Here is a 25224-nt window from a genome sequence, read left to right on the forward strand (position 1 = left end):
TCATTTATCTGAACCCCAACGATAAACGCACATTCATGCAAATATAGAAATAAACAAATGTAGAATCACTTCCCATCACAGTTAACAATTGATTGCAAAGGCAAGTTACAGATCATAAACCTAACACTATATGACACACTGATAAAAAATAGTGTCCTTCTATTATTACAGTCCCTAATGCACATAATGTAAATTTATATTTTAGAAAATGGCCAGGTTTCCATGTACCAGCTGATCACAGTTCACTTTACTGTGATTGTCTTAAGATGTCACCAAAAATAATTTGCACTGTCTGTGTACAGCAATATTACTGCAGCTTCCTGCATCAACCCCCAAATCACATATGTGAATTAATCTTTTCTACTTATCAAACATCATAACCCTGTGATGTTACAGCAAAATGTTAATTAAAGCACAGTTTACAGGCTCACATCCACTCGCTCATGTATCTTCTGATGTCTTCTCAGATCTGACGGGTGTGAGAAGCTCTTGTCACATTCTGAGCAACTAAATGGCTTTTCTCCTGTGTGAGTTCTCTGATGCTGAGTGAGATGTTCCTTCTGTGAGAAACATGTATTACATTCTGTACATTTAAATGGCTTTTCTCCTGTGTGAGTTCTCTTATGCTGAGTAAGATGTCCCTTCCTTGAGTAACTTGTATTACATTCTGTACATTTAAATGGCTTTTCTCCAGTGTGAATGCGTTGGTGTGAAATGAGAGATGATTTTGTGGCAAAGCATTTCTGACATTCAGAGCAGGAAAAAAGTTTCTCTCCCGTATGAATCCTATGATGCCTTATAAGGGTAGACTTGTCAGTGAAAGATTTGTCACATTCTGAGCAGGAAAAAGGCTTCTCTCCAGTATGAATCCTCTGATGAGTCATGAGGTGTTCCTTCTGACTGAAACATTTTTGACATTCAGAACAAGAAAATGACTTCTGTCCGGTGTGGATCCTCTGGTGTGCTTTAAGGGTTGACTTTTGAGTGAAATGTTTTTCCCACTCAGAACAGAAAAACATCCTCTCCCCGGTGTGACTCCTCTGGTGTCTAATAAGCAGTGATGGGTAAGTGAAGCTTTTCTCACACTCTGAGCAGTGATGCGGCTTGTCTCCTCTGTGACTCATCATGGGCTGCTGGAAATACTTTTTGCACCTGCAAATTAAGATATTATATATTATTGTTACTATATTCCCAGATGCTCTTACAGCGTATTAAATAAAAAAAATAGGTCTGTCATAAAACTATACTTCAGATGATAATCCCTTTTAAAGTGAACCTAAACTGAATTAAAAAAAAAGGAATTAAACTCACCTGGGGCTTCTAACGGTCCCCCGCAGCCATCCTGTGCCTGCATCAAGACAAACCAATCCTCCGGTTCCCCGCAGTGAATGAGTTTTGTTTTTGACGACTAAGCTAGTGTATGGTCACTGCGGCTGCACGGCCCTGGCTGCGCATGTCCTTGATCACGCTCCCATCACCTAAGGCATTCTGCACATGCTCAATACAAGTCAATCCTGTATTGTACATGTGCAGGATATTCCTGATGACAGGTGTGTGATTGAGGATGTGCACATCCGTCACCGAAAATGAAACGGAGTCACTGTGGGGGACTGCAGGATCAGTTTGTCCTGGCACGGGCACAGAACAGCTGCAGCGGGCTAGTAGAAGCTCTAGGTAAGTTAAACTCTTTTTTTTAGATTCAGTTTAGGTTTCCTTTAAGACACTTGAAATTAGCACAGGATAATCCATAATGCTGCTTGTTTCATATTAAATCATCACTCACAGGAATAACACTGAAAAATTGTAATCTAAGAAAAATGCAATTTGAATAATTTGTTCCAAGCTGATACTGTTTTCAGAAATACATTAATTTTAATTTTCCTAAGAAATCACAGCTGCTGCATGTAAGCATCACTCAATGTTCTCATCGCTTCTTAAAGGATACCTGAGCTGGTACAGAAAAATGTAACAGCTATATATAAGAGTGGAAAGGTGTGCAGGTGCTTACTGCACCTCCCCTGTGCCAGTGTCCCCTTCCATTGTGCAGTAAAAGGTCTTTTTCTTTAAGCTTGGTTGGCACCCTTTGAAGAGGACATGCCATGCTGCATATGCACAGTATGTCAGGTCATCAGCCTTGTAACTGCAAGCACACATGGAAGGAGAGAAGCTGGTAGCACAGTCACAAGGCTACTGTGCATGCACAGCAGAGTATGTCTGGATCAAAGAGTGCTGACCATGCTATCCATGGTTACAAGACGAGGCCTTTTATTGCACAATGGAAGGGGATGCTGGCACTAGGGAGATGCAGCAAGCATCTCAGCACCTCCCTACACACACTTATACCATTCATTTTTCTGTACCATCAGGTATCCTTTATGTTAAAAAGGGAAGTCTTCGTGTCCAGAATATAAAACTGATTCAACAGATTCAATGCTATCTTATAATTGGATTGTTTTCATGCAATAAAACCCCTCTGAGTACTGTGCCCTCTGGCCACTCACTCATTTTTATCCCTCCCCTTCTGTATTATCTCTTGCATGTCAGTCTTTAGTTCTTATTTGACAACTACCCTCCAATACTTGAGATTGTTATGCCTTTCTTTTAAAATGTTACATTATCTATGTTCTTCATAACTGACCTACATATCGCCTCATGACTGGATACTGAAGTCTGATAAACTGTACATCCCTTTTATCATTTCTAATTTGTTTATAAAATTCTCTTTTGCATGTTTAGAATTATTCAGTCTCTTTGTGTACAATAATAATATTTGCACTTAACCTCCACACATCGCCAAAAACTCATTTAAAGGCAAAGCTGCACCTCCTCCGAAAGTTACACAAGAATGGCACACTTTTTCTGCTTAACACCGAGAACTGCCATTTTGTGGTTACACTTGTGTTCGTGGTCACTCGTATAGGACCTTTCCTGTCTGATTCCTGCAGTACAGTATTCTGATACTTTCTCAAATGCCGAGTAGAACTCTGAACTTTTGTTCTACACTTAATTATTTTTTGTTGTTTAACTTGTTGATATGTTTAGTTCTGGCCTTGTTACACAATCAGATATTTCATAACCATGATGTTTCAGCTTATATGACTTGCTCTTATGCTCCTGAAATAATCTCTATGTTACCGCGCTACTGGTTGCTAACTTTACCTCTCCTATGGCTGAAATTAATACTATAAAAATAACGCCCCTAAATGTACGAGGCCTAAATGCTCCCTTCTGTAGGAAACTCTTCTAGAAAGAAGCCCAAACACATAGTACCCTCATTCTCATGGCTCAAGAGACCCAACTTACAGAAAAAGATACTAAGTACTGTGTCAATAGTAATTTTCCAACAATATATCACAGTGTTTATACTAAAAAGGAAAAGGGGAGTATTATAGGCATTCCACAAGGAATTAAAAGTTGAACCCGTCTCAGTCACTTTAGATGACAGTGGAAGATGTATTATTTTTGTAGGGAAAGTTAATAACCAAACCCTTACAATAGTCTCTGTATACGCCCCAAACACCCCCCAATGTCACTTTTTACAAAAAGTAATGGCAAAAGTTAATACAATTAAGCAAGGTCTCCTTCTGGTGGGTGGGGATTTTAATGCCTGTATATCTTCCAATGACACATCAGCTAAACGTACTTCACATCTCCCTCTACTTGAAAAAACAATTCGATGGCATGACCTGCTAGACCCATGGAGAATATTCCACACCTCTGAAAAATACTAATCTTTCTACTCAACAGTGCATAAAACACATTCCCGTATCGATTACTTCCTCATAAGTAGATACTCACTACAATCTGTAGTGGACACAAATATTGGTAATATCACGTGGTCACATCACGTCCCAATCCCTATTTCACTTTCCGACCCATCACGTCTCCCCAGACCCAATATGGGGAAATTAAACCAATTCATTCTCACTAATGCAAAATACACTTCCAAACTCACTGATAATATTAATGATTACTTTCACATAAATCAAACACCAGACTTGGCGGACACCACGATTTGGGCTGCCCATAAAGCCTATACCAGGGGTTTGCTCATACAGATCAGTGCCAAAATAAAACAAGAAAGACAGAAAGCATGCTCTGACCTCCTAGCCCAAATTCAGCATTTAGTAAAGTTACATAAACAATCACAAGACCCTGCATTATATAAACAGCTATTCTGGGTTAGACAAGAATTACGCAATTTATTACTATACAGATATGATCTTAACCTTAAGACGATTAACTCCTCCAAATAATCACAAAATAATAAAGCAGGGAAACTCCTAGCCAACATGATAAAACACGGAGCCACTAAGACCACAATCCACTCCGTTATTCACCCATTTACTAAAGTCAAAACCCTCCATCCCAAAGCCATAGCTAATGCCTTCAAAGATTACTACATGCAGTTATACAATTTAAAAAATGACCCCTCAACCCCACAACCAACTCCCAGTATAATAAACAGTTATCTTTCAAATATAAACTTACCTAGCTTGAATTCTGACCAACTCAAAGCTTTGAACTCTCCTTTTACAGACTCAGAGATCACCAAAACTATTAAACAACTCAACCACAATAAAGCCCCAGGCCCTGATGGCTTTACAAATGAATACTATATTAGCTTAACTAAACTATTCAACTCCTTTAGGACAGGCACTCTAATTCCCAAAGAATTTCTCGCAGTCACAATTTCTGTCATCCATAAAATTGTGAAAGATCAACAAAGCCCCGCTAACTATAGACCAATATCCCTATTGAATTCAGATATTAAACTGTACACCAAACTCATAGCTAACCGATTGATGCTAATAACTTCCAACCTCCTGAACATTGATTAGGTGGGATTCACTAAAGGGAGACAGGCTCCAGATGGAACCAGGCATATGTTGGATGTTTTGAGACACATTGAGCTCTGTCGAACACCTTCTCTGCTCCTCACTTTGGATGCCGAGAAGGCTTTCGACAGAGTTCACTGGGGCTTTCTCCAAGGTCCAATCCTCTCAGCTATCATGGCCGTGTATTCCAGCCCCTCTGCTCGAGTAAATGCTGCAGGTTACTTATCAGACACCTTTGACATCTTTAACGGCACCCGCCAGGGATGTCCACTATCCCCTATTATCTTTGTACTTCTATGTAGACGTTAGCCCAGAAAATCAGGTCCTCTCCATATATTGATGGCATTAGTATTAATGGACAACCCCACATTATTAGTTTATTTGCAGATGAAGTGGTGTTAATATTAACTGATCCACTAAAATAATTACAACATCTACTTGAAGAACTAAATTTATTCTCAGCTGTCTCTTACTATAAACTCAACCACACCAAATCTTATTCATTAGGCTTAAACCTACCCCCCAACTTTAGGTCCTCAATTTCTGAAAAATTTACTTTTCCATGGGCATCCCTGGTGGTACAATACCTGGGCATCTACTTAACAGCATCAACATCTGATCTCTTCAAACACACTTATGTTCCTTTATTAGCAAACACTAAATCCGAGTGCCAATCTTTGGCAAAATTCTCATTATCCTGGTCAGGTCACCTAGCTTCATTTTACATGTTCATTCTACCCAAGATCTTATACATGTTTAGAACTTTATCGATACATGTAAAGCAAAGCCACCCAGCGGGAGGCAACGACGGACCCGTCGTTGCCTAAAGTCCGGCGTGTGTACGGACCTTTAGGTCTGACCCATCTTATATTCACTTCTCCTCTATTGACTACAATGAGGTTGTTTTCCATTGGTTAAAAAGGGTTTATTGTGAACAACAAAAGGCATGTTTACAATAGTATTAAAGGGCAGTTTCAAGACCTCTTTATTTAAGTTAACCTGCACCCAGCAAGGTGATAACTTCATTAACATTTCACAATAGGAACAAAGGCAAAATGGAAGGAGCTTATCAAAGTTAAGGTGGCCATACACTGGCCCGATTTGCGGCAGTTTCGACAGCAGATTCGATCACTGGGATCGAATCTGCTGCCAATCGTTCGCGCAACACGCACCCGCCGATCCGATTTCCTCCCGAAATCGGATCGGTCCGTCGATCGCGCCGTGCGGGAAATTACCCTCGATCGCCCACGGGTAGGGAGCGCGTCGCTAGCGGCGGCCGATCCGATCAGGTATACATTACCTGAGGCTGGCTCCCGGGCATCCCGTCCGTCACTGCTCCCGTCATGGCACCTCCGGCATCCTCGTATAACTTCCGCTGTCATGCCAGTGACAGCGGAAGTACAACTAGAGGGCGCTCTATTTGAACTTCCGCTGTCACTGGTGTGATAGCTTAAGTTCTATGCGGATGCCGGAGCCGGAGGTGCCACATGACGGGGACATCACGCCCGGGAGCCAGCCTCAGGTAATGTATACCGGCGGGGGGAGCGGCGGCAGCACCACCACAACAGATTGTGATCGGTTTCAGGCTGAAATCGATTCACAATCTGTTTGCAGGAAAGGCAGCCATACGATCCCTCTCTGATCAGATTCGATCAGATAGGGATCTGTCAGCTGGTCGATCTGATGGCACATCGACCAGTGTATGGCTGCCTTTAGAGTTTCATTTTCTTCTAACAACAGATCTAACCACAATACAGAGGTCAGTAAATTATGGACAGTTTCAGTGTTCTATGCATGCACAATACTATGCCCAAATACAACATCAAGGCTGCCAGGCAACTGGTATTGTTTAAATAGATATAAATATGGCAGCCTCAATATTCTTCACACTTCAGTTTCCCTTTAATTGCTTTGTTTCTGTGTGTTAATAAAACAAGCAATGCTCAAATTGTTCTAACAGAAACTGTCAGGTAGGAGTGTGAAAGATTGACACCAGACAATGAATTATTCCAGATATTGAAAGTAAGTAACAAACACTCTTCCCATGTGCAGCTAATTGATTGTGTAGAAAGATGAGAATTTCTAGAGGGTTAAATCATAACAGCTCCTTCAACAGAGTACAGAGAGTATTGCAGTCAAGGTTCTGCTAAATAATAATTTGTGCCTAATGTCAGTATTGGAAATCATAAAAGTAAAAAAAAATGTTAATCTTAGAATGCAAAATGCTTTGTGCAGCACTGATCTGTGTTTATGGCAATTATCTTTTTTATTTGTTTGTTTTTACAAATACTGGCATTTCCATTTAATTAAAAGTGCCTTAGGTTTTCTATAGGTATTAATTTTCAGTTGTTACGATGGAAAAACCAAAAGCATGTCATATATTGATAATCAAAAACACTTACATGCACCTTTCTAATATTTTAGCAAAACCTCCCTTATGCCACCAAAACAGCTCAGACCTATTGGTTGATTGGTGTCCAAGACTCCTTCAAATGTATCTTGTGATATCTGGTTTCAAAATGTCTGCAGCAGAGTCAACCAATCAGAAACAGTCTGTATGCATGTTGGATTATCGTGGCTCTGTACAATTAACAAGCTGACACATCATTGCATTTCAGTGGTTCTGGAGGTGTGTTTAGCTTACAGGGACAACAAAGGATGATTCGTATATTTAGCAGTGATGCATCGTGGGAGACATCATATGCTCACTCCAAGTTGAATAATTGCAAATACCTTTTGTTTTAAAAAAGGCAAATGTTTGTTTTGCATTCAAATACAAACTTTCCCCAGCAGGAAATTAATGTTTATCTTAAAGAGGAACTTCAGCCTAAACAAACATACTGTCATTAAGTTACATTAGTTATGTTAATTAAAATAGATAGGTAATATCATCTCTTACCCTCCCTGTTTTAAAAGAACAGGCAAATGTTTGTAATTTCATGAGGGCAGCCATCTTTTCGGTTGAAAGGAGGTGACAGAGAGCATGAGACACAGTTTCAACTGTCCTGTGTGCTGATCACCCCTCCCAGTTGCTAGGCAACGTGAATAACAACATAGGAAATCACATCATGCTTTGCACAGCATCAGGGGAAAAAACCCCGGGCAGTTTTCTTTGATGGGGCAGAGCTTAGCTAAAAATGCAGCTAAAAAAGATGGTTTGGTAAGAAAAACAAAGTTCTGATACTGTGAAACTGTTAAAAAAACACCAAGCCTTTTCAGTTCTGCTGAGTAGACTTTTAGTCCGGAGGTTCACTTTAAGGTAGCCATACATCTAGCGATGATGGGCAGACTCGATCAAGAGACAAATCTCTCTCTAATTGAATCTGATTAGAGAGAGATCTGTCAGCTGCCCATACACTGGAGGCTGTTTCCCAATCAATTTCAGCATGAAATCTCTTGGGAGTCCGCTGCATCTGCTGCCCCACTGACGTCATACACACGGCACGTGTTATGCGCCGGCAACGTGATGCCGCTAATGGAAGAGCAGTGTATTTGGGAAGACGAATGGGCACCACGACACAGGACAGGTAATGTATAAATGCATACATGTAAATTTATACACTGGGGAAAACGCCGTTACCTCTGCTCACCCGATCAACATCTTGCAGCATGTCTGATCAATACATGCAACCAATTTTAGCCTGAAATTGGTTGCATTGTAGATTGGACATGCACTTAGCTGCACTGATTTTCATGCGATTCGATTATACTTATCAAATTGGATGGTCAATTTGCTGCCAAGTCGAGAGATGTATGGCCACCTTTACATATATGCTTCACCTGAGCTTGTTTGGAGAAACAGCACCTGCATACAAAACCCAATTACATTCTTTAGGTTAGGAACACACTAGGCAGTGCAGGAAAGATAGCATTTTGCTGCATATGCGTTTGTAGTGCATTTTATGTGCATTTTCTGTGTGGTGTGTGTTTTTTTCCCCGCACATACGTTTTTTCTTGCATTTTGCATGCGTTTTAATGCATTTGCGGTTCGCATATACAAATCGTATATGCGTTTTTTTTGTATGCATTTTTGAATGCGTTTTATGCAAATCACTAGGGAGTCAACAGGAAGCATCAAACTTTTTTATTTTTTTTGAAACGCATATAAAAACACATGTAAAACGCATATAAAATGCATATGAAATGCACTAAAGCGCAATACCTCTGCATCACCATTGACTTTCATTATGTGCATATTTGATGCGTTCATGAAAAATATGCAACAAAACCAGCATTTTTAAAAGCACACACTGCAGAACGCAAGTGTATGCTTTTTTTATGCGGCTCATTGACTTGCATTATGTGTGTTTTCGCTGCATTTTCCACAACCCTGGCATTTCTGCCCAGTGTGTTCATTGCCTTAGGATGAATGACACTCTGCGTTTAATTAACCTCTTGGGTGTTGTTTTTTTCCAGGATTTTTGTTTCAAGAGCAGGACATGTTTTCACTGTAGGTATTAGTTTTTCTGGCAAAAGTCGTATACAATTCCAATAACTCTGAATCTGTCTTATAATAGTTCCAGCATATGCCCTGGTGCCACAATAATATACCCCCCCCCCCAATTCTCTGCCCAGTGTAGGTAGCCAGAGATTGCCGCTCCTTATGGGCAACCATAGAGGTGCTCCAAATATAGGTAGGTTGAGAGTTCCCTGACTCCATTATATATAGCCAGACAGGGCCCCCACCCAGGATTGGTGGCCAGAGAGTGCTCATCCCCCCCTTATCGATAGCCAAAGATGTCCGCCAAGTATAGGTAGCCAGTGAGTGCCGACCCATTATAGGTAGCCAGACAGTGCCACCCCCAGTGTAGGTAGCCAGAAAGTGGGCATTCCAAATCTCCAATGATTTATGGCCACATTTAACAAGAAGTTAAATGTTTTGCTTGCATGCAAAAAAACAACAACAAAAATAACAACTCTCTAGTTTTGCTCAGGCCTAACACTACCCTTAATGTTCTCCCTCTAACAGATACACTTTTGTACAGCATACAACTCATACATGTGCCACCCAGTTATAAGAGTCACACTTACAAATGACTGGTTTATGTAATGTCAAACATATTAACACAATTTATCTTAAAAATACAAACAAAAAAGCTAAATATAACAATACAATTCTAACTACAATGCATTTAGACTAGTATTGCAGCTCAGGAAACCAGAAATGTCACAATTACCTGGTAGGATGTAGTATTATGAATCTTTATTATTTCATCTTTACAGTTCGTTCTCTACCTGACTTAGGTCTGACCCATCTTATATTTACTTCTCTTCCATTCACAAGCATGAGGTTGTTTTCCCTGGTTAAAAAGGTTTTATTGTTACCATCAAAAGGTGTGTTTACAGAAGTATTGAAGGACAGTTTCCAGACATCTTTATCGAAACTAACCCCCACCCATCAAGGTGATAACTTTATTAAAGCGGTTTAAAACTCTGACAACATTTTCAACAAAAATGTGTTTTCCTACTTTTTATAACCCATACAATTATCATATTTGCTTTTGTGCACAAGTATTATTATTCATTTAGACATTATAACTTCCCAAAGTTCAGTTAATTTATGTTTAAAGCTGCTGGTGCATTTTATTCATAACTGTTGTAATTCTGTTGTGAATGCTGCCAGCAGTGATTTCTGACCTGTGTTTCACCCCAGGACTCATCAGCTGAAGTCCTGCACAGCCAGAGAATGTTAACATAAATGTATCAAGTAAAGAATGTGTACACAAGATAAGCTTAACAGCAGTTCGGATGCGGGTTCTCCCTGCAGAAGAAAGAGTCAGCCCTGTGATTTAACCCTTTGAATGCTGTTTTACTAAAAACATTGTGTTAGTATATTATATGCTGTAAATAATCTTTTAGAGCAAAGAAGAAATTCTGGGTTATATTGCGCTTTAAAGGCTCAAACACACGCTCAACAAAAGTCTTTTAAATGCATGATTATCAAACAACTTGAAGAAGTTGGACAATTTTTGTCAAGTAAAAGATGTGCAAATGACAAGGCGTTAACACTGATAAGAGGCGTCAAACTACTGATAAGACGAAGCTTAAGTGAATCCCGCTGTTGGATTGATTTGACGAACGACTGAGAGAGCAGATTTCTGTACACATTGCCATGCTGGACACAACTTCTCTAAGTTGTTTGTTAAGTCAATCAAGAGTTGGATTGACTTGAGCTGCGTCTTACCAGTCGTTGGACGCCTTTTATCAATGTCAATGATATTGCCTTGCCGTTTGCATGTTACATAGTTACATTTTGGTTAAAAAAAGACATACCTCCATCGAGTTCAACCAGAGAACAAGTACAATCAACCAGAGAACAAGTACAAAAATTGTCCAACTTCTTCGAAAGACAAATGGAATTAGCTGATCAAGGTTAGAGATTCTTCAATAACATAACAATAGATGTAAAATTACAATACAAGTGCCCAATACAGAGGTCAGCAGAGGATGGACAGTTTCACTGTTCTTTGCATACAGAATAATATGTCTAGTACCAAATTCACAATTTGGGAAAGCACTCTCCTCAAAATCTTTTCAGAAATCTTACACAAATATATGTATCAATAAATGGAGCCTTTATTCTAATTCTTTTTTTTATATTATTTTCTAGCTGTAACACTACAACATATTTAATATCTGAATATATGAAAAACGTGTGTACCACAGCTTAAGTTATCCTCCCTACTTAAGCAGTTTGTTAGTTGTGCTATCAGGTGACCTCCACTCACTAGCAATATTTTCCAAAAAATGTAAATCATTAAACTTTTTTTAGATAAAAAAAATATTTTCAAAATAAAATGAGAAACTAAATAATACTCTTTAGGCCTGGATCCCACTAGGAATGGCTGCAGCACCTTAAAATTGCTGCAGCTCTCTGTGCAGCAATTCATAGGGTGTTTGCAATCAAGATTATTTGATGCTTGGAAGCGCTGTACAGCACTTCCGATTTGCAAATAATGTTGGTGCATTTTTTAATATATTCCAAACGATCCGCACCATCCAAAATGAATACTTTATTAGCTCAGTTTAAAAACATCATAAACAGATAAAATCCAAAAGTGGGTCTGTGCATAATGCACAGACCCACTTTTGGATTTTATCTGTTTATGATGTTTTTAAACTGAGCTAATAAAGTATTCATTTTGGATGGTGCGGATCGTTTGGAATATATGACAAGACCCTTGTGGCTCCAGAGGTGATCACAGCACATCCTGATTTCCCATTGGTGCAGTGGGCTCTTACTACGGTGCATTTTTTAATAAAACTTTATTATACTTGCCAGACATCTTTTTTCCGTCTGTAGCCCCTAAAGGAAGAAGTCATAGGGGCTTCTCTTCCTTTCGGGGGCAGGGCTATGGATGGAAGAAGGAAATACAGAAACCCAGTAAGTATAATAAAGTTGTTTAATAAACTAATTGCTCAGCCCTCCAAAGCGCTGCATAATCACTTTGATAAACGATTTATGCAGCGCTTATATACTTTGAATTGAGCACAAATGCACTCAAAACACTGCATGTCCTGTGATTGTGATTAGCCCTAATAGCAATCACACTAATGGGTTCACCCTCACTCAATTTTATTGGCAAAACATTTTTGGAAAATGTCGATGATTGTCAGTGATCCCAAAACGCTGCCAAAAATGCTGTTGTAGTGGGTTCCAGCCCTAACAGTTAACAAGAGCTCAATTTCCTACTGTAATCTTGTCTTGTGTCAAGTCTCATTTGTTTTTAGAAGTTAAAGGGAACACTAAACTGAGAAGGATATGTATTTTTCCTTTTCAAATAATACAAGTTGCCTGACTCTCCTGCTGATCCTGTGTCTATAATGTTTTTAGCCACAGCCCCAAGCAAGCATGCAGATCAGGTGCTCTGACTGCAGGCAGACTGGATTAGCTGCATGATTGTTTTAGATGTGTGATTCAGCCACTAGTGCAGCCAAAGAGATCAGCAGGACTGCCAAGCAACTGGTATTATTTAAAAGTAAACATCCATATACCTCTCAATTAAGGTTTCCTTTAATTCTAGAGGAGCTGCTGCTGCTGCAGCTGCTACTGTTGGCACGCTGCATCATTATTGCCAGACTGAACTGGACACAGCTACATGTGCTGGCACTAATAAAAAGCTATTTGTATTGCTTGGGTAATCCATGCAGGCTGTGCTGTAGGTTAATTTTATTCTTGCCTTTGAGTCAGTTTTTATACTATATCACTTTGCAAAAATAACATTATGATGCAGACAACTGATCAGTTTACTTTAAATTAAATCAATAAATTGCATTTAATTTTAAATTCTAAAATATGATTAGCTGTAATCTTTATCAGGCTATTTTAGTACAATGTTCTTTATTGTGAAGTAAAAGTAAAAAAAAAAAGTGTGTCCGCCCTACGCAGTTGCAAAGTGGCCGCACTGCACAGGCACAAAGTACAGCCCACTCCTGCCCAGTTACACAGGTTTGCTCATGCATTGCTTTTTTCTCCATGCACGAGTGTCTGCATGCTGCTGCACAGGAGCAAAACCACTGGCACCTGCGCAGTGCGGCTGCACAGGTATATAGAGGAAAGAATGGCAGCAAAGATAAGGAAGGTCCTGGTTGGCAGCAGAGGAGACGCAGATGATTGGAGAATAGAGATGTCTCGAACCTCAAATTTTGGGTTCGCGAACCATGAACGCGAACTTCCACAAAAGTCTGTGAATCGGCGAACTCAGCGAACCGCAATAGACTTCGATGGGCAGGCAACCTTGAAAAACTACAAACACTGTTTCTGGCCACAAAAGTGATGGAAAAGATGTTTCAAGGGGTCTAACACCTAGAGGAGGGCATGGCGGAGTGGGATACATGCCAAAAGTCCATGAGAAAATTACAAATATAACGCACAGCAGTGATATAATGCCTAAGGGGCAGAAATCACATTGCATTCCTAAATTGGAGGCATAAAGTGCTTGAAAACATCTTGCATGTGTATACATGGATCAGAAGGTAGTGTAAGTAGTGTACTGCTTCACACTGACCAAACTCACTGTGTAACGCACCGCAAACAGCTGTTTGTGTAGTGATGGCCATGCTGGTGCTCACGATGGCAAGAGTGCAGGCAATGGCGGTTTTCCAGCCCATGTGGTGGGGCTGAGGTAGCTCAATGACAGAACAACAGTGACTGTCCAGCTGATTGAATTTGGTCTGTCCACAATTAATCAATAATCTTTTCGTGTGCCCCCCAAAACACTCATAGGTTATTGCTTCATTGTGATACGCAAGCCCTTTCACCGCAGCAAGGTAACGATCACGAAGGTGAATTGACACATGTACATGCCTTTTGTTTTGTTGTTGCAGTCGCAGTGCAGCCAGAAAAATTTGGCAGGCATGTACATGCACCAGAAAGATTATTATTTTTGTTTTTGTTAGTGGCCACTGCTAGCAGCAGCCTTAAAAATTCAGGAATCCACCTGGAGTTCTGGACCCTGTTGGCGGTGGTGGAGAATGCAGTCAAGCGGCCTGCAGGCAGAGATGCTGTGTAAGGACTGACTTAGTCTTGGGGCAGTCAGGAGCGGCCGGCAGGCAAAGATCCTGTGTGGGGACTGACTTAGTCTTCAGGCAGGCAGTCACACGGCGTGCAGGCAGAGATGCTGTGTGTGGGGGCTGACTTAGTCTTCGAGCAGGCAGTAACCTTCCAGGATACTTTGGTTGAGGGCCGCACAAAATCACGACACCACAACCTCGAACAGACCTGCCTGGTGGCCTGCCTCTGGCTCTGCCTCTGCCTGTTATTTTGTCCATATTGTTGGGGACGAAGTGAAAAGTATGCACTGACCGGGCTAATACAGTGTGAAGTCACAGAGATGCAGTGAAAGGTATGCACTGACTGGTATAATATAATGTGCAGTCACAGATGCAGTGAAAGGTATGCACTTACTGGACTAATACAATGTGCAGTCACACAGATGCAGTGAAAGGTATGTACTGACTGGACTAACACAGTGTGAAGTCACAGAGATGCAGTGAAAGGTATGCACTGACTGGTATAATACAATGTGAAGTCACACAAATGCAGTGAAAGGTATGCACTGACTGGTATAATACAGTGTGCAGTCACACAGATGCAGTGAAAGGTATGCACTAACTGGTATAAAACAGTGTGCAGTCACACAGATTCAGTGAAAGGTATGCACTGACTGGTATAAAACAGTGTGCAGTCCCACAGATGCAGTGAAATGTATGCACTAACTAGTATAAAACAGTGTGCAGTCACAGATGTAATGAAAGGTATGCACTGACTGGTATAATACAGTTTGCAGTCACACAGATGCAATGAAAGGTATGCACTGACTGGTATAGTACAGTGTGCAGTCACACAGATGCAGTGAAAGGTATGCACTGACAGGTATAAAACCATGTGCAGTCACATATGTAGTGAAATGTATGCACTCACTGGTATAATACAGTGTGCAGTCACACAGATGCAGTGAAAGGTATGCACTGACTGGTATAATACAATGTGCAGCCACAGATGCAGTGAAAGGTATGCTATAACTGGTATAATACAGTGTGCAGTAACAGATGCAGTGAAAGGTATGCACTGACTGGTATAAAACAGTGTGCAGTCACAGGTGTAGTGAAAGGTATGCACTGACTGGTATAAAACAGTGTGCAGTCACAGGTGTAGTTAAAGGTATGCACTGACTGGTATAAAACAGTGTGCAGTCACAGGTGTAGTGAAAGGTATGCACTGACTGGTATAAAACAGTGTGCAGTCACAGGTGTAGTTAAAGGTATGCACTGACTGGTATAACACAGTGTGCAGTCCCACAGATGTAGTGAAAGGTATGCACTGACTGGTATAAAACAGTGTGCAGTCACAGATGCAATGAAAGGTATGCACTGACTGGTATAAAACAATGTGCAGTCACACAGATGTAGTGAAAGGTATGCACTGACTGGTATAAACCAGTGTGCAGTCACAGATGTAGTGAAAGGTATGCACTGATTGGAATAATACAGTGTGCTGGGCTTGGCACAGTATAGCAAGGGCCAGCTGCAACAGACAGGGCTGTATATGCAATGTAAGTGGCACACACACACACACACACACACACACACACACACACACACACACACAAATCACAAGAACATTAGCTCTCAAAAGATCTTTTTTGGGGTGCTTTTTAGCAACAAATATCAGCAAGGAGCAAGCTAACAAGAGCTAACTAATGCTTTCCCTATCTCTCCAACGTCTCTCCCTTCTCTCACTAGCAGCAGGCAGTAGATAGAGTTAGAAGATGGCCGACGCTTCTGCCTTTTATAAGGGGGCCGGGGGTCCAGGAGGGAGTGCAGCCTGATTGGCTGCCATGTGTCTGCTGACTGTGATGTAGAGGGTCAAACTTTAGCCCAATTATGTGGTATAGGGGGCGGGTCGAACTTGCTATGTTTTCGCCGGTGAACCGTTCGGGCTATCTCTATTGGAGAAGCCTCTGGATCACCCAGAGGTTTCCCCTTATTGAAGTAAGTATCTAACTTAGAAAAAAAAACATTTTTAACATTCTATCAAAACCTCCTTATGTCACCAAAACAGCTCAGACCTACAGTATATAGGTTTGCACTAGCTTCAGAAAAAGCAAGGAATACCTCAGTGAAACACTCATAATGTCATGCACCACTGGCGCCCACTGCCCCCCTTGTATACAGCACAGCACAGTGTACTTTCTGCAAGATAAGTAGCTATCAGGCATTTCACTTGTATATTTACAGGAAATTGGACATTGCAATCACTCCTATCCCCTAGTGGTGGCAGGACCTTTGATGGCTTCCTGCACCTTCACCTATCATTTGGTGTCCCTCCCAGGTCATGAATCTAGCATACTCTTGCAGCTGGTTGCAATTTCACTACATGGTAGGGGATCTTTCCTTTGAGGGGGGCAATGTGGATGGTCACCAGCGGGAAGTGGCCAAGCCTAAAGCCTGGTGGTGGGCTATATGTAGTTCTCTGCTCCCCCTCTCACCCAGGGTGTAGTGTCTGCTCTCCCGAGTAGTGGCAATGCTCGGGGTGCTGTCAGCACTGCCCCCATTTCTTGGGGGCATGGGAGTCCCAGATCATGCATCTTGCTAGTTTAAGGGGCCCCCGGGGCTTAAGCTAAGGTCCCCAATGACAGCCCAGTCCATCAGGGCCCCCCCCCCCAAGCATTTGTCTTTCCTTAAAAATGTGCATGTGTCGAGCCACAGCTGCTGAGTACCATGGATTGTAGTGAGTTAAGTTGCAGTGGTGCTGGTGAGCAGCAGTGACAGAGAGGCATATACTTTACCTAATTTCCATTACGGCCTGTTGCCATGGTTTCCAACACCTCACCTTCCTCCTTTCTTTTTGCTGGTTAGACGCACGTACCGCAGGTTGACAACAAGGTGCCTCTTCCCTCCATGCAGGTATAGACATACTGACATGATGTCACAAAACTGCTAGGACTGGGAGAGCACTGCTGCAGCCAACCGCATTGAGTGTGTTTTACCACCAAAAAGAAAGGAGGAAGGCGAGGAGTTAGAAACCATGGCAACCAGGCAAGTGTGGAATCAGGTACAAAATACGGTATGCTTCCCTGTCACTGCCGCTCACCAAGTCCACCACAAACGAAGTCACTACACACCATGATATCCAGCAGCCCATGGTCCGACAAATTTATTTTTTTAAGGGGAGACAGATGCTTGGGGGCCCCTTTTGCCTTGATTGAAGCATCAGTCCTGGTGGATGGTCCCCCTGGCTGATGGCCAAGCCTGAGGGTGGGCTAAGTGCTGTTCTAAGCTCCCCCTCTCCCTGCGGTGCAGTTTCTGCACTCCTGAGTGGTGGCAATGCTTGGGGTGCTGTCAACACTGCCCCCATTTTTGGGAGGCATGGGAGGCCTACACATGGTACACTTGTTGAGTGGATGCAATATGCATTTAATTTGCAATTTTTATGTCAACAGATATTTTGGTGTCCAGTATATACTGTAAGTCAGGTGTTACCTGGTTTGAGCACATACCTCTTTTTTTTCTTTTGAGTGAAGTTTAGCAGCTCTTCCTACTTGTAGTGATGGTGTGTGGGGGTGGGGGAGGTGTAGAAGGCTCCCCTGGTGGGGGCTGCCTGCATCTTCCGCCCATAGTTTGGTAATGATGTTCCCAGGTCACGTATCTTGCATACTTTTGCAGCTAGTAGCAATTCGCTACAAGGTAGGAAATATTTTCTTTGGGGAGGGAGGCAATGTGGATGGTGCCCCCCATGTGTTGGCCAAGCCTGCAGGTGAGCTATCTGCTGTTATCTGCTCCCTCCAGGGTGCAGTTGCTGCACTTCTGAGTGGTGTAAGTGCTCAGGGTTCTGTCAGTGCTGCCACCCATTTCTTGGGGCATGGGAGGCCTACACACAGTGTCCCTGTTAAAAATAAATGAAAATAATTGAAAATACTTTTGTGAGAGCCTCCTGCAGGGCATAGCACTGAGTTAGCTTAAGACCCTTCACATTCTGGCAAGTGGATGTAATATGCATTTGCTGTGCCATTTAAATTTGTCTAGACATTTTTAGCAGACAGTATATAAGTCAGGTGATACCTGGTTTGAGCACACACCTCTTTTTCTTTTAAATGCCCTATGTAATTATAAGATTAAAATATATCAATCATTTTACTAATATTTTACTATTACCTAATCTTACTGCATTCTGACTTGAGCACTTCCTCTATGGGTGCTGAACCCTAACCCCCCCCCCCCCCATCCAATGTCTTAAAGGGACACTATCATAAAAAATTATAACATTTAAAATGCGTGTAAATATATACAAATAAGAAGTATTTTTCTTCCAGGGAAAAATGAGCCGTAAATTATTTTTTTCCTATGTTGTTGTCATTTAGAGTCGGTAGTAGAAATCTGACAGAACTGACAGGTTTTGGACTAGCCCATGGACTCTTGGGGGATTCTCAGCAAAGCTCTTATTCTTTATAAAGACATTCCCTGAGAAGGTTTTATACAATGATGCTGACCAGCTTCCCTGCTCGCTGCACACTTTTTTGGCAGTTGAACAGAGCAACTCCCATTAACTAAGTGCTTTTGTAAATAAAACCCTGAGGATCCCCCATGAGGAGATGGACTAGTTGAAAACCTGTTGGTTCTGTCAGATTTCTACTACTTACTGCAAGTGACAGCAACATGGGAGAAAAGTTATTTATGGTTAATTTTCCTCTGGAAGAAACATACTTCTTACTAGTTTGTGTTTACATGTACAGTATTTTGGCCGATTTTTGCAACAGTGGTCCTTAACTTAACTAACCGACAACTGGTGCTTAACCTTAACCAACCTCCAAGTAATGCCTAACCCTAACCACCCCCCACAATTATGCCTAACCACCCAACCTGCTACAATCTCTGTTGATGTCCACACTCCATTTATTGTTAACCTAACTACGGCTATAGCTGGTGCCCACTACCACAGAGGGTGCCAGAGGTGCAGGCAATTTTGGGTGCTGCATATCCCCAGTTTGTATAATGGACATCCCTAATGTTTTATCAGGCACCTCAGGTGCTCAAATTTCCAGCTGTGGCCGCTAATCATGACAATTAACATGAGCACATATGGCAGCACCCAAACTTCCCCGCCACCTAAAAATCATGTCATGCTTCATGTACACCATCTGCACCATGCAGTTTGTATATTCCAGCCCATGTTTGCTGCTCCACGTTACTCCCAGTCCCACATCCAATAAATAAGTTAATTGATCCCTCTAAACCAGCTGTAAATGTTGTCATTTTACTGAATGTAAAGGGCATCCGAGGTGAAAATTAGATAAACAATTGTACCTATCCTCCTACTCCTAAAAATGACTTTTGTTTAGATATCTCACAGTTTTAGTTTATATTTAAATCTAGTTTTTAAGTTGCTACTGTTTCATTGACTCTGCTCAATGACACAGGCATTGAAATATTCCAGGGCTCAAATCCATTAACTATTGATCCTTTTTATCTCTTTCCTGCTCTCAGAAGCCATTTACTGACAGGTCAATGTTTTATGGCTGTAATTCCTTATCAGTAAGGGTTACTCTATAGTCCGTCCCAGTCCCCACCCTAACAGAAATTGTCACTTTCATAACTGACGTTTATCTCTTTCAGGTAGAGTAAGAAAAAAAGGAACACAGAATGGTAATTCCTGTGCTTGGCAATGTACATACACATGTCTATCTCAATATGTCACATGTCACCCCAGTCGTCCTTTAAAAAAAATCTGTTGTCACTTTAAATCAGGGGTGTCAAACTCAAATACAAAGTGGGTCAAAATTGTACACGGGAACCTAGTCACGGGCCAACCTCAATGTCTGCTGGCCACATTTCTCATTTATAAAGTTCCCAGGGGTCTAGTGGTCCTCCTTCCTCTATACTTTTCCCTGGTGTCTAGAGGCCCCCACCCTCCCCTATACAGTTACCTAGTGTTTAGTGCTTTCCCCAAACCTCTCCCTTATGGCTTCCCTTGTGTTCTAGGGCTTCACCTCCAATATTGCTTCCCTGGTGGTCTAGAGTGGGCCAAACATAATGCAAAGTCGGGAAACCACTTGAGGGCCAAATTTAATGGCTCTGAGGGCCAGATTTGGCCTGCGGGCTGGAGTTTGACATGTACAGTGGCTTGCAAAAGTATTCAGCCCCCTTGAAGTTTTCCACATTTTGTCACATTACTGCCACAAACATGAATCAATTTTATTGAAATTTCACATGAAAGACCAATACAAAGTGGTGTACACATGAGAAGTGGAACGAAAATCATACATAATTCCAAACATTTTTTACAAATAAATAACTGCAAAGTGGGGTGTGCGTAGTTATTCGGCCCCCTTTGATCTGAGTGCAGTCAGTTGCCTATAGACATTGCCTGATGGGTGCTAATGACTAAATATAGTGCACCTGTGTGTAATCTAATGTCAGTACAAATACAGCTGCTCTGTGAGGGCCTCAAAGGTTGTCTAAGAGAATATTGGAAGCAACAACACCATGAAGTCCAAAGAACACACAAGACAGGTCAGGGATAAAGTTATTGAGAAATTTAAAGCATGCTTAGGCTACTAAAAGATTTCCAAAGCCTTGAACATCCCACAGAGCACTGTTCAAGCGATCATTCAGAAATGGAAGGAGTATGGCACAACTGTAAACCTACCAAGACAAGGCCATACACCTAAACTCACAGGCCAAACAAGGAGAGCACTGATCAGAAATGCAGTCAAGAGGCCCATGGTGACTGGACGAGCTGCAGAGATCTACAGCTCAGGTGGGAGAATCTGTCCATAGGACAACTATTAGTCATGCACTGCACAAAGTTGGCCTTCATGGAAGAGTGGCAAGAAGAAAGCCATTGTTAACAGAAAAGCATAAGAAGTCCCGTTTGCAGTTTGCCACAAGCCATGTGGGGGACACAGAAAACATGTGGAAGAAGGTGCTCTGGTCAGATGAGACCAAAATGGAACTTTTTGGCCAAAATGCAAAACGCTATGTGTGGTGGAAAACTAACACTGCACATCACTCAGAACACACCATCCCCACTGTCAAATATGATGGTGGCAGCATCATACTCTGGTGGTGCTTCTCTTCAGCAGGGACAGGGAAGCTGGTCCGAGTTGATGGGAAGATGGATGGAGCCAAATACAGGGCAATCTTGGAAGAAAACCTCTTGGAGTCTGCAAAAGACTTGACACAGGGGTGAAGGTTCACCTTCCAGCAGGACAATGACCCTAAACATAAAGCCAGGGCAACAATGGCATGGTTTAAAACAAAACATATCCATGTGTTAGAATGGACCAGTCAAAGTCCAGATCTAAATCCAATCGAGAATTTGTGGCAAGATCTGAAAACTGCTGTTCACAAACGCTGCCCATCTAATCTGACTGAGGTGGAGCTGTTCTGCAAAGAAGAATGGGCAAGGATTTCAGTCTCTAGATTTGCAAAGCTGGTAGAGACATACCCTAAAAGACTGGCAGCTGTAATCGCAGCAAAAGGTGGTTCTACAAAGTATTGACTCAGGGGGCCGAATAATTACGCACACCCCACTTTGCAGTTATTGATTTGTAAAAAATGTTTGGAATCATGTATGAGTTTCGTTCCACTTCTCACGTGTACACCACTTTGTATTGGTCTTTCACACGGAATTCCAATCAAATTGATTCATGTTTGTGGCAGTAATGTGACAAAATGTGGAAAACTTCAAGGGGGCTGAATACTTTTGCAAGCCACTGTAGATTGACACTATATTTTGAGCTTTATTCCCTTTCTCAGGTCCACTGAGCTAGTCTTTCTGTATGTTCTGCTGATTGAATAAATCAGATAATGTTACTTGGCTGAGTGCTACTGTGCTAGTTTAGAAGATGCAGAGGCAATCAAACTAAAGATACATATTACAGAATAACAATTCAAACAATATTTCCAACACACAAAAAATATTAAAGAATTTACAGTTTTTATTAAAACAAGCTTAAATCACATAACCACCTTCATCAATGAGCATATAATACATATACAACAAATCAAAACATATGCAAGATTTCAAATATCCCACCACCGTTAGTCAATCAGGGCTTCAAAGACTATGTCAACTTCAGCTTGACATCATTTATCTAAACCCCAATGATAAACACACATTCATGCAAATCTAGAAATAAAAATATGTATAATCACTTTCCATCAAAGTTAACAATTGATTGCAAGGGCAAGTTACAGATCATAAACCTAATACTACATGACACACTGATAAAATGGGTAGCCTTCTATTATTACAGTCCATTATGCACATAATGTAAATGTATACTTTAACCATTTTGGTACCAGCAGCCTCTGCCACCTTAAGGTCCAGAAGCTGCTGGTACAGTAAAACGCTGCTTCTTTTCGAATTGCCTCAGAAATTCACCGCTCCCGCCAGTCATGCCATTCTGTGCCCGCCGCAGGCTGCTCTCTCTGCCGTCTCTATGACGGCAGAGCGCTGTGCGCCGGTCAGGAGCCGCTTTCATTGGCTCCTGACTCTGTCAATCAATGTAAGCCAATGGGATTGGCTTACAGTGATGACAGAGCCAGGAGCCAATGAAAACTGCTCCTGACCAGCTCGCAGTGCTCTGCCGTCATAGAGACGGCAGGGCGAGCGAATTGCGGCAGGGTTAAAGCGCAGAGCTCGGTGGTAATGGCAGGGACGCGTGGTTAATGGGACGTTGAGTCTATGTCCAGTCAGGCCCGCAGCGCCACCTCCTGGACGTAGATTCCACCTACGTCTGTCTGGAAGAAGTTAACAAATTTCCAGGTTTCCATGTACCAGCTGATCACAGTTCCCTTCATTTGTGATTGCCTTAATGCATCACCAAAAATAATGTACTTTCTGTCTTTCCTGTGTTCTGTCTGTGATGGTGGCTAAGGCTAAGTTTCCATTTGTGCGGAGGCATGCGTCTTGCGAGACGCGATGCCGGCACAGCTGCTGCCTCTCGCAGCCGAATCCCTCTAGCCGCGCTATGCACGGCTATGGGATTCGGACAGCTACGGACGAAATTATGCTGCAGGGCCTCAGATTTTTCCTCGGCCACGAATTCGGATGGTCTCATAGACTTCTGTAGGCTGCTGTAATCCATCCGAATTAGTGGGCGGGGAATCGGCCGGGATTCGCAGCAGTGGAAACCCGGCCTTAAGCTTCTTATGGGTGCATGAAGATGTGGTAATATTTCTGTTTGCAGACAATGCATGGCAATATTAGCATTACTACCGGCAGCAAGTTACTGCGAGTTTTGCTATTAGCGCAACCTGTGGTGCTCGAGTACTGCTCGCATTGCCACAATAACAACTATTACTAATGTTCTTACCATAGCAATGCTCCTGTTACCTGAGTACCACGGGTCATACAAATAACAGAACTCACGGTAACCTGCTGCCGGTGGTAATGGTAATATTGCTGTGCACTGTCTGTGTCACCAAAAATAATTTGCACTGTCTGTGTACAGCAATATTACTGCAGCTTTTTGCATCAACCCCCAAATCACACATGTGACTGCATCTTTTCTACTTATCAAACATCACAACCCTGTCATGCTACAGCAAAATGTTCATTAAAGCACAGTTTACAGGCTCACATCCACTCGCTCATGTATCTTCTTATGACTTCTGAGATGTGACTGTTGTGAGAAGCTCTTGTTACATTCTGGGCAACTAAATGGCTTTTCTCCTGTGTGAGTTCTCTGATGCTGAGTAAGATATTCCTTAAGTGAAAAACATTGATCACATTCTGTACATTTAAATGGCTTTTCTCCTGTGTGAATTCTCTCATGCTGAGTAAGATATCCCTTCCTTGAGAAACTTTTATTACATTCTGTACATTTAAAGGGCTTTTCTCCTGTGTGAATGCGTTGGTGTGAAATGAGAGATGATTTTATGGCAAAGCATTTCTGACATTCAGAGCAGGAAAAAGGCTTCTCTCCAGTATGAATCCTCCGATGCTTTGTAAGGTTTGACTTGTAACTGAAGGATTTGTCACAATCTGAGCAGGAAAAATGCTTCTCTCCAGTATGAATCCTCTGATGAGCCATTAGGTGTTGCTTCTGACTGAAACATTTTTGACATTCAGAACAAGAAAACGGCTTCTCTCCGGTGTGGATCCTCTGGTGTACTTTAAGTTTTGACTCATGAGTGAAATGTTTTTCACACTCTGAACAGAAAAACAGCCTCTCCCCGGTGTGATGCCTCTGGCGAGTAATAAACTCTGATTGATAAGTGAAGCTTTTCTCACACTCTGAGCAGTGATGTGGATTGTCTCCTCTGTGACTCATCATGTGCTGCTGGAGATACCTTTTGCACCTGCAATTGAAGATATTAAAAATTATTGTTACTATATTCCCAGAAGCTCTTACAGCATATTAGGAAAGCAAATTTTTGTTTTTCTTAGCATATTAAAAAAAAATAGGTCTGTCATAAAACTATACATGAGACGATAATCCCTTTTAAAGTAAACCTAAACTGAATTTTTTAAAACAATAATAATTAAACTAATCTGGAGCTTCTACCGGGCTTCCGAAGCTGTCCTGTGCCCACATCGAAACAAACCAATCCTCCGGTCCCCCGCAGTGACTCAGTTTTGTTTTTGGCGACATAGCCGGTTGATGGTTACTGTGCCTGAACAGCCCTGGCTGCACGTGTCCTCGATCACGCTCCCATCACCTGGAGCATCCTGCGCATGCACAGAAACAAGAAAATCCTGTACTGTACATGTGCAGGATACTTCCAGTGACAGGTGCATGATCGAGGATGTGCACAACCAGGACTGCGCATGCGCAGTGACCATCAGTCACCCGAAAATGAAATTGAGTCACTGTGGGGTCCTGGAGGATCAGATTTTCCAGGCGCGGGCACAGGGCGGCTGCAGTGGGCTAGTAGA

General features: G+C 41.9%; 1 protein-coding gene across 1 annotated transcript in view; it reads right to left on the reverse strand.

Annotated features, from left to right (window-relative positions):
- Nucleotides 1–419: 419 nt before the first annotated feature.
- Nucleotides 420–25224, reverse strand: part of LOC137562129 (zinc finger protein 850-like) — an 82107-nt gene continuing 57302 nt past the window's right edge. Inside the window, exons 5-6 of the mRNA XM_068273460.1 lie at nucleotides 23937–24608; nucleotides 420–1113 (exon numbers count right to left, since the gene is read on the reverse strand). Coding sequence (XP_068129561.1) covers nucleotides 420–1113; nucleotides 23937–24608 — 1366 coding nt within the window. The remainder of the gene's footprint in view (nucleotides 1114–23936; nucleotides 24609–25224) is intronic.

The sequence above is a fragment of the Hyperolius riggenbachi genome, chromosome 3, assembly GCF_040937935.1.
Source record: "Hyperolius riggenbachi isolate aHypRig1 chromosome 3, aHypRig1.pri, whole genome shotgun sequence".
In the NCBI taxonomy this organism is placed as follows: domain Eukaryota; kingdom Metazoa; phylum Chordata; class Amphibia; order Anura; family Hyperoliidae; genus Hyperolius; species Hyperolius riggenbachi.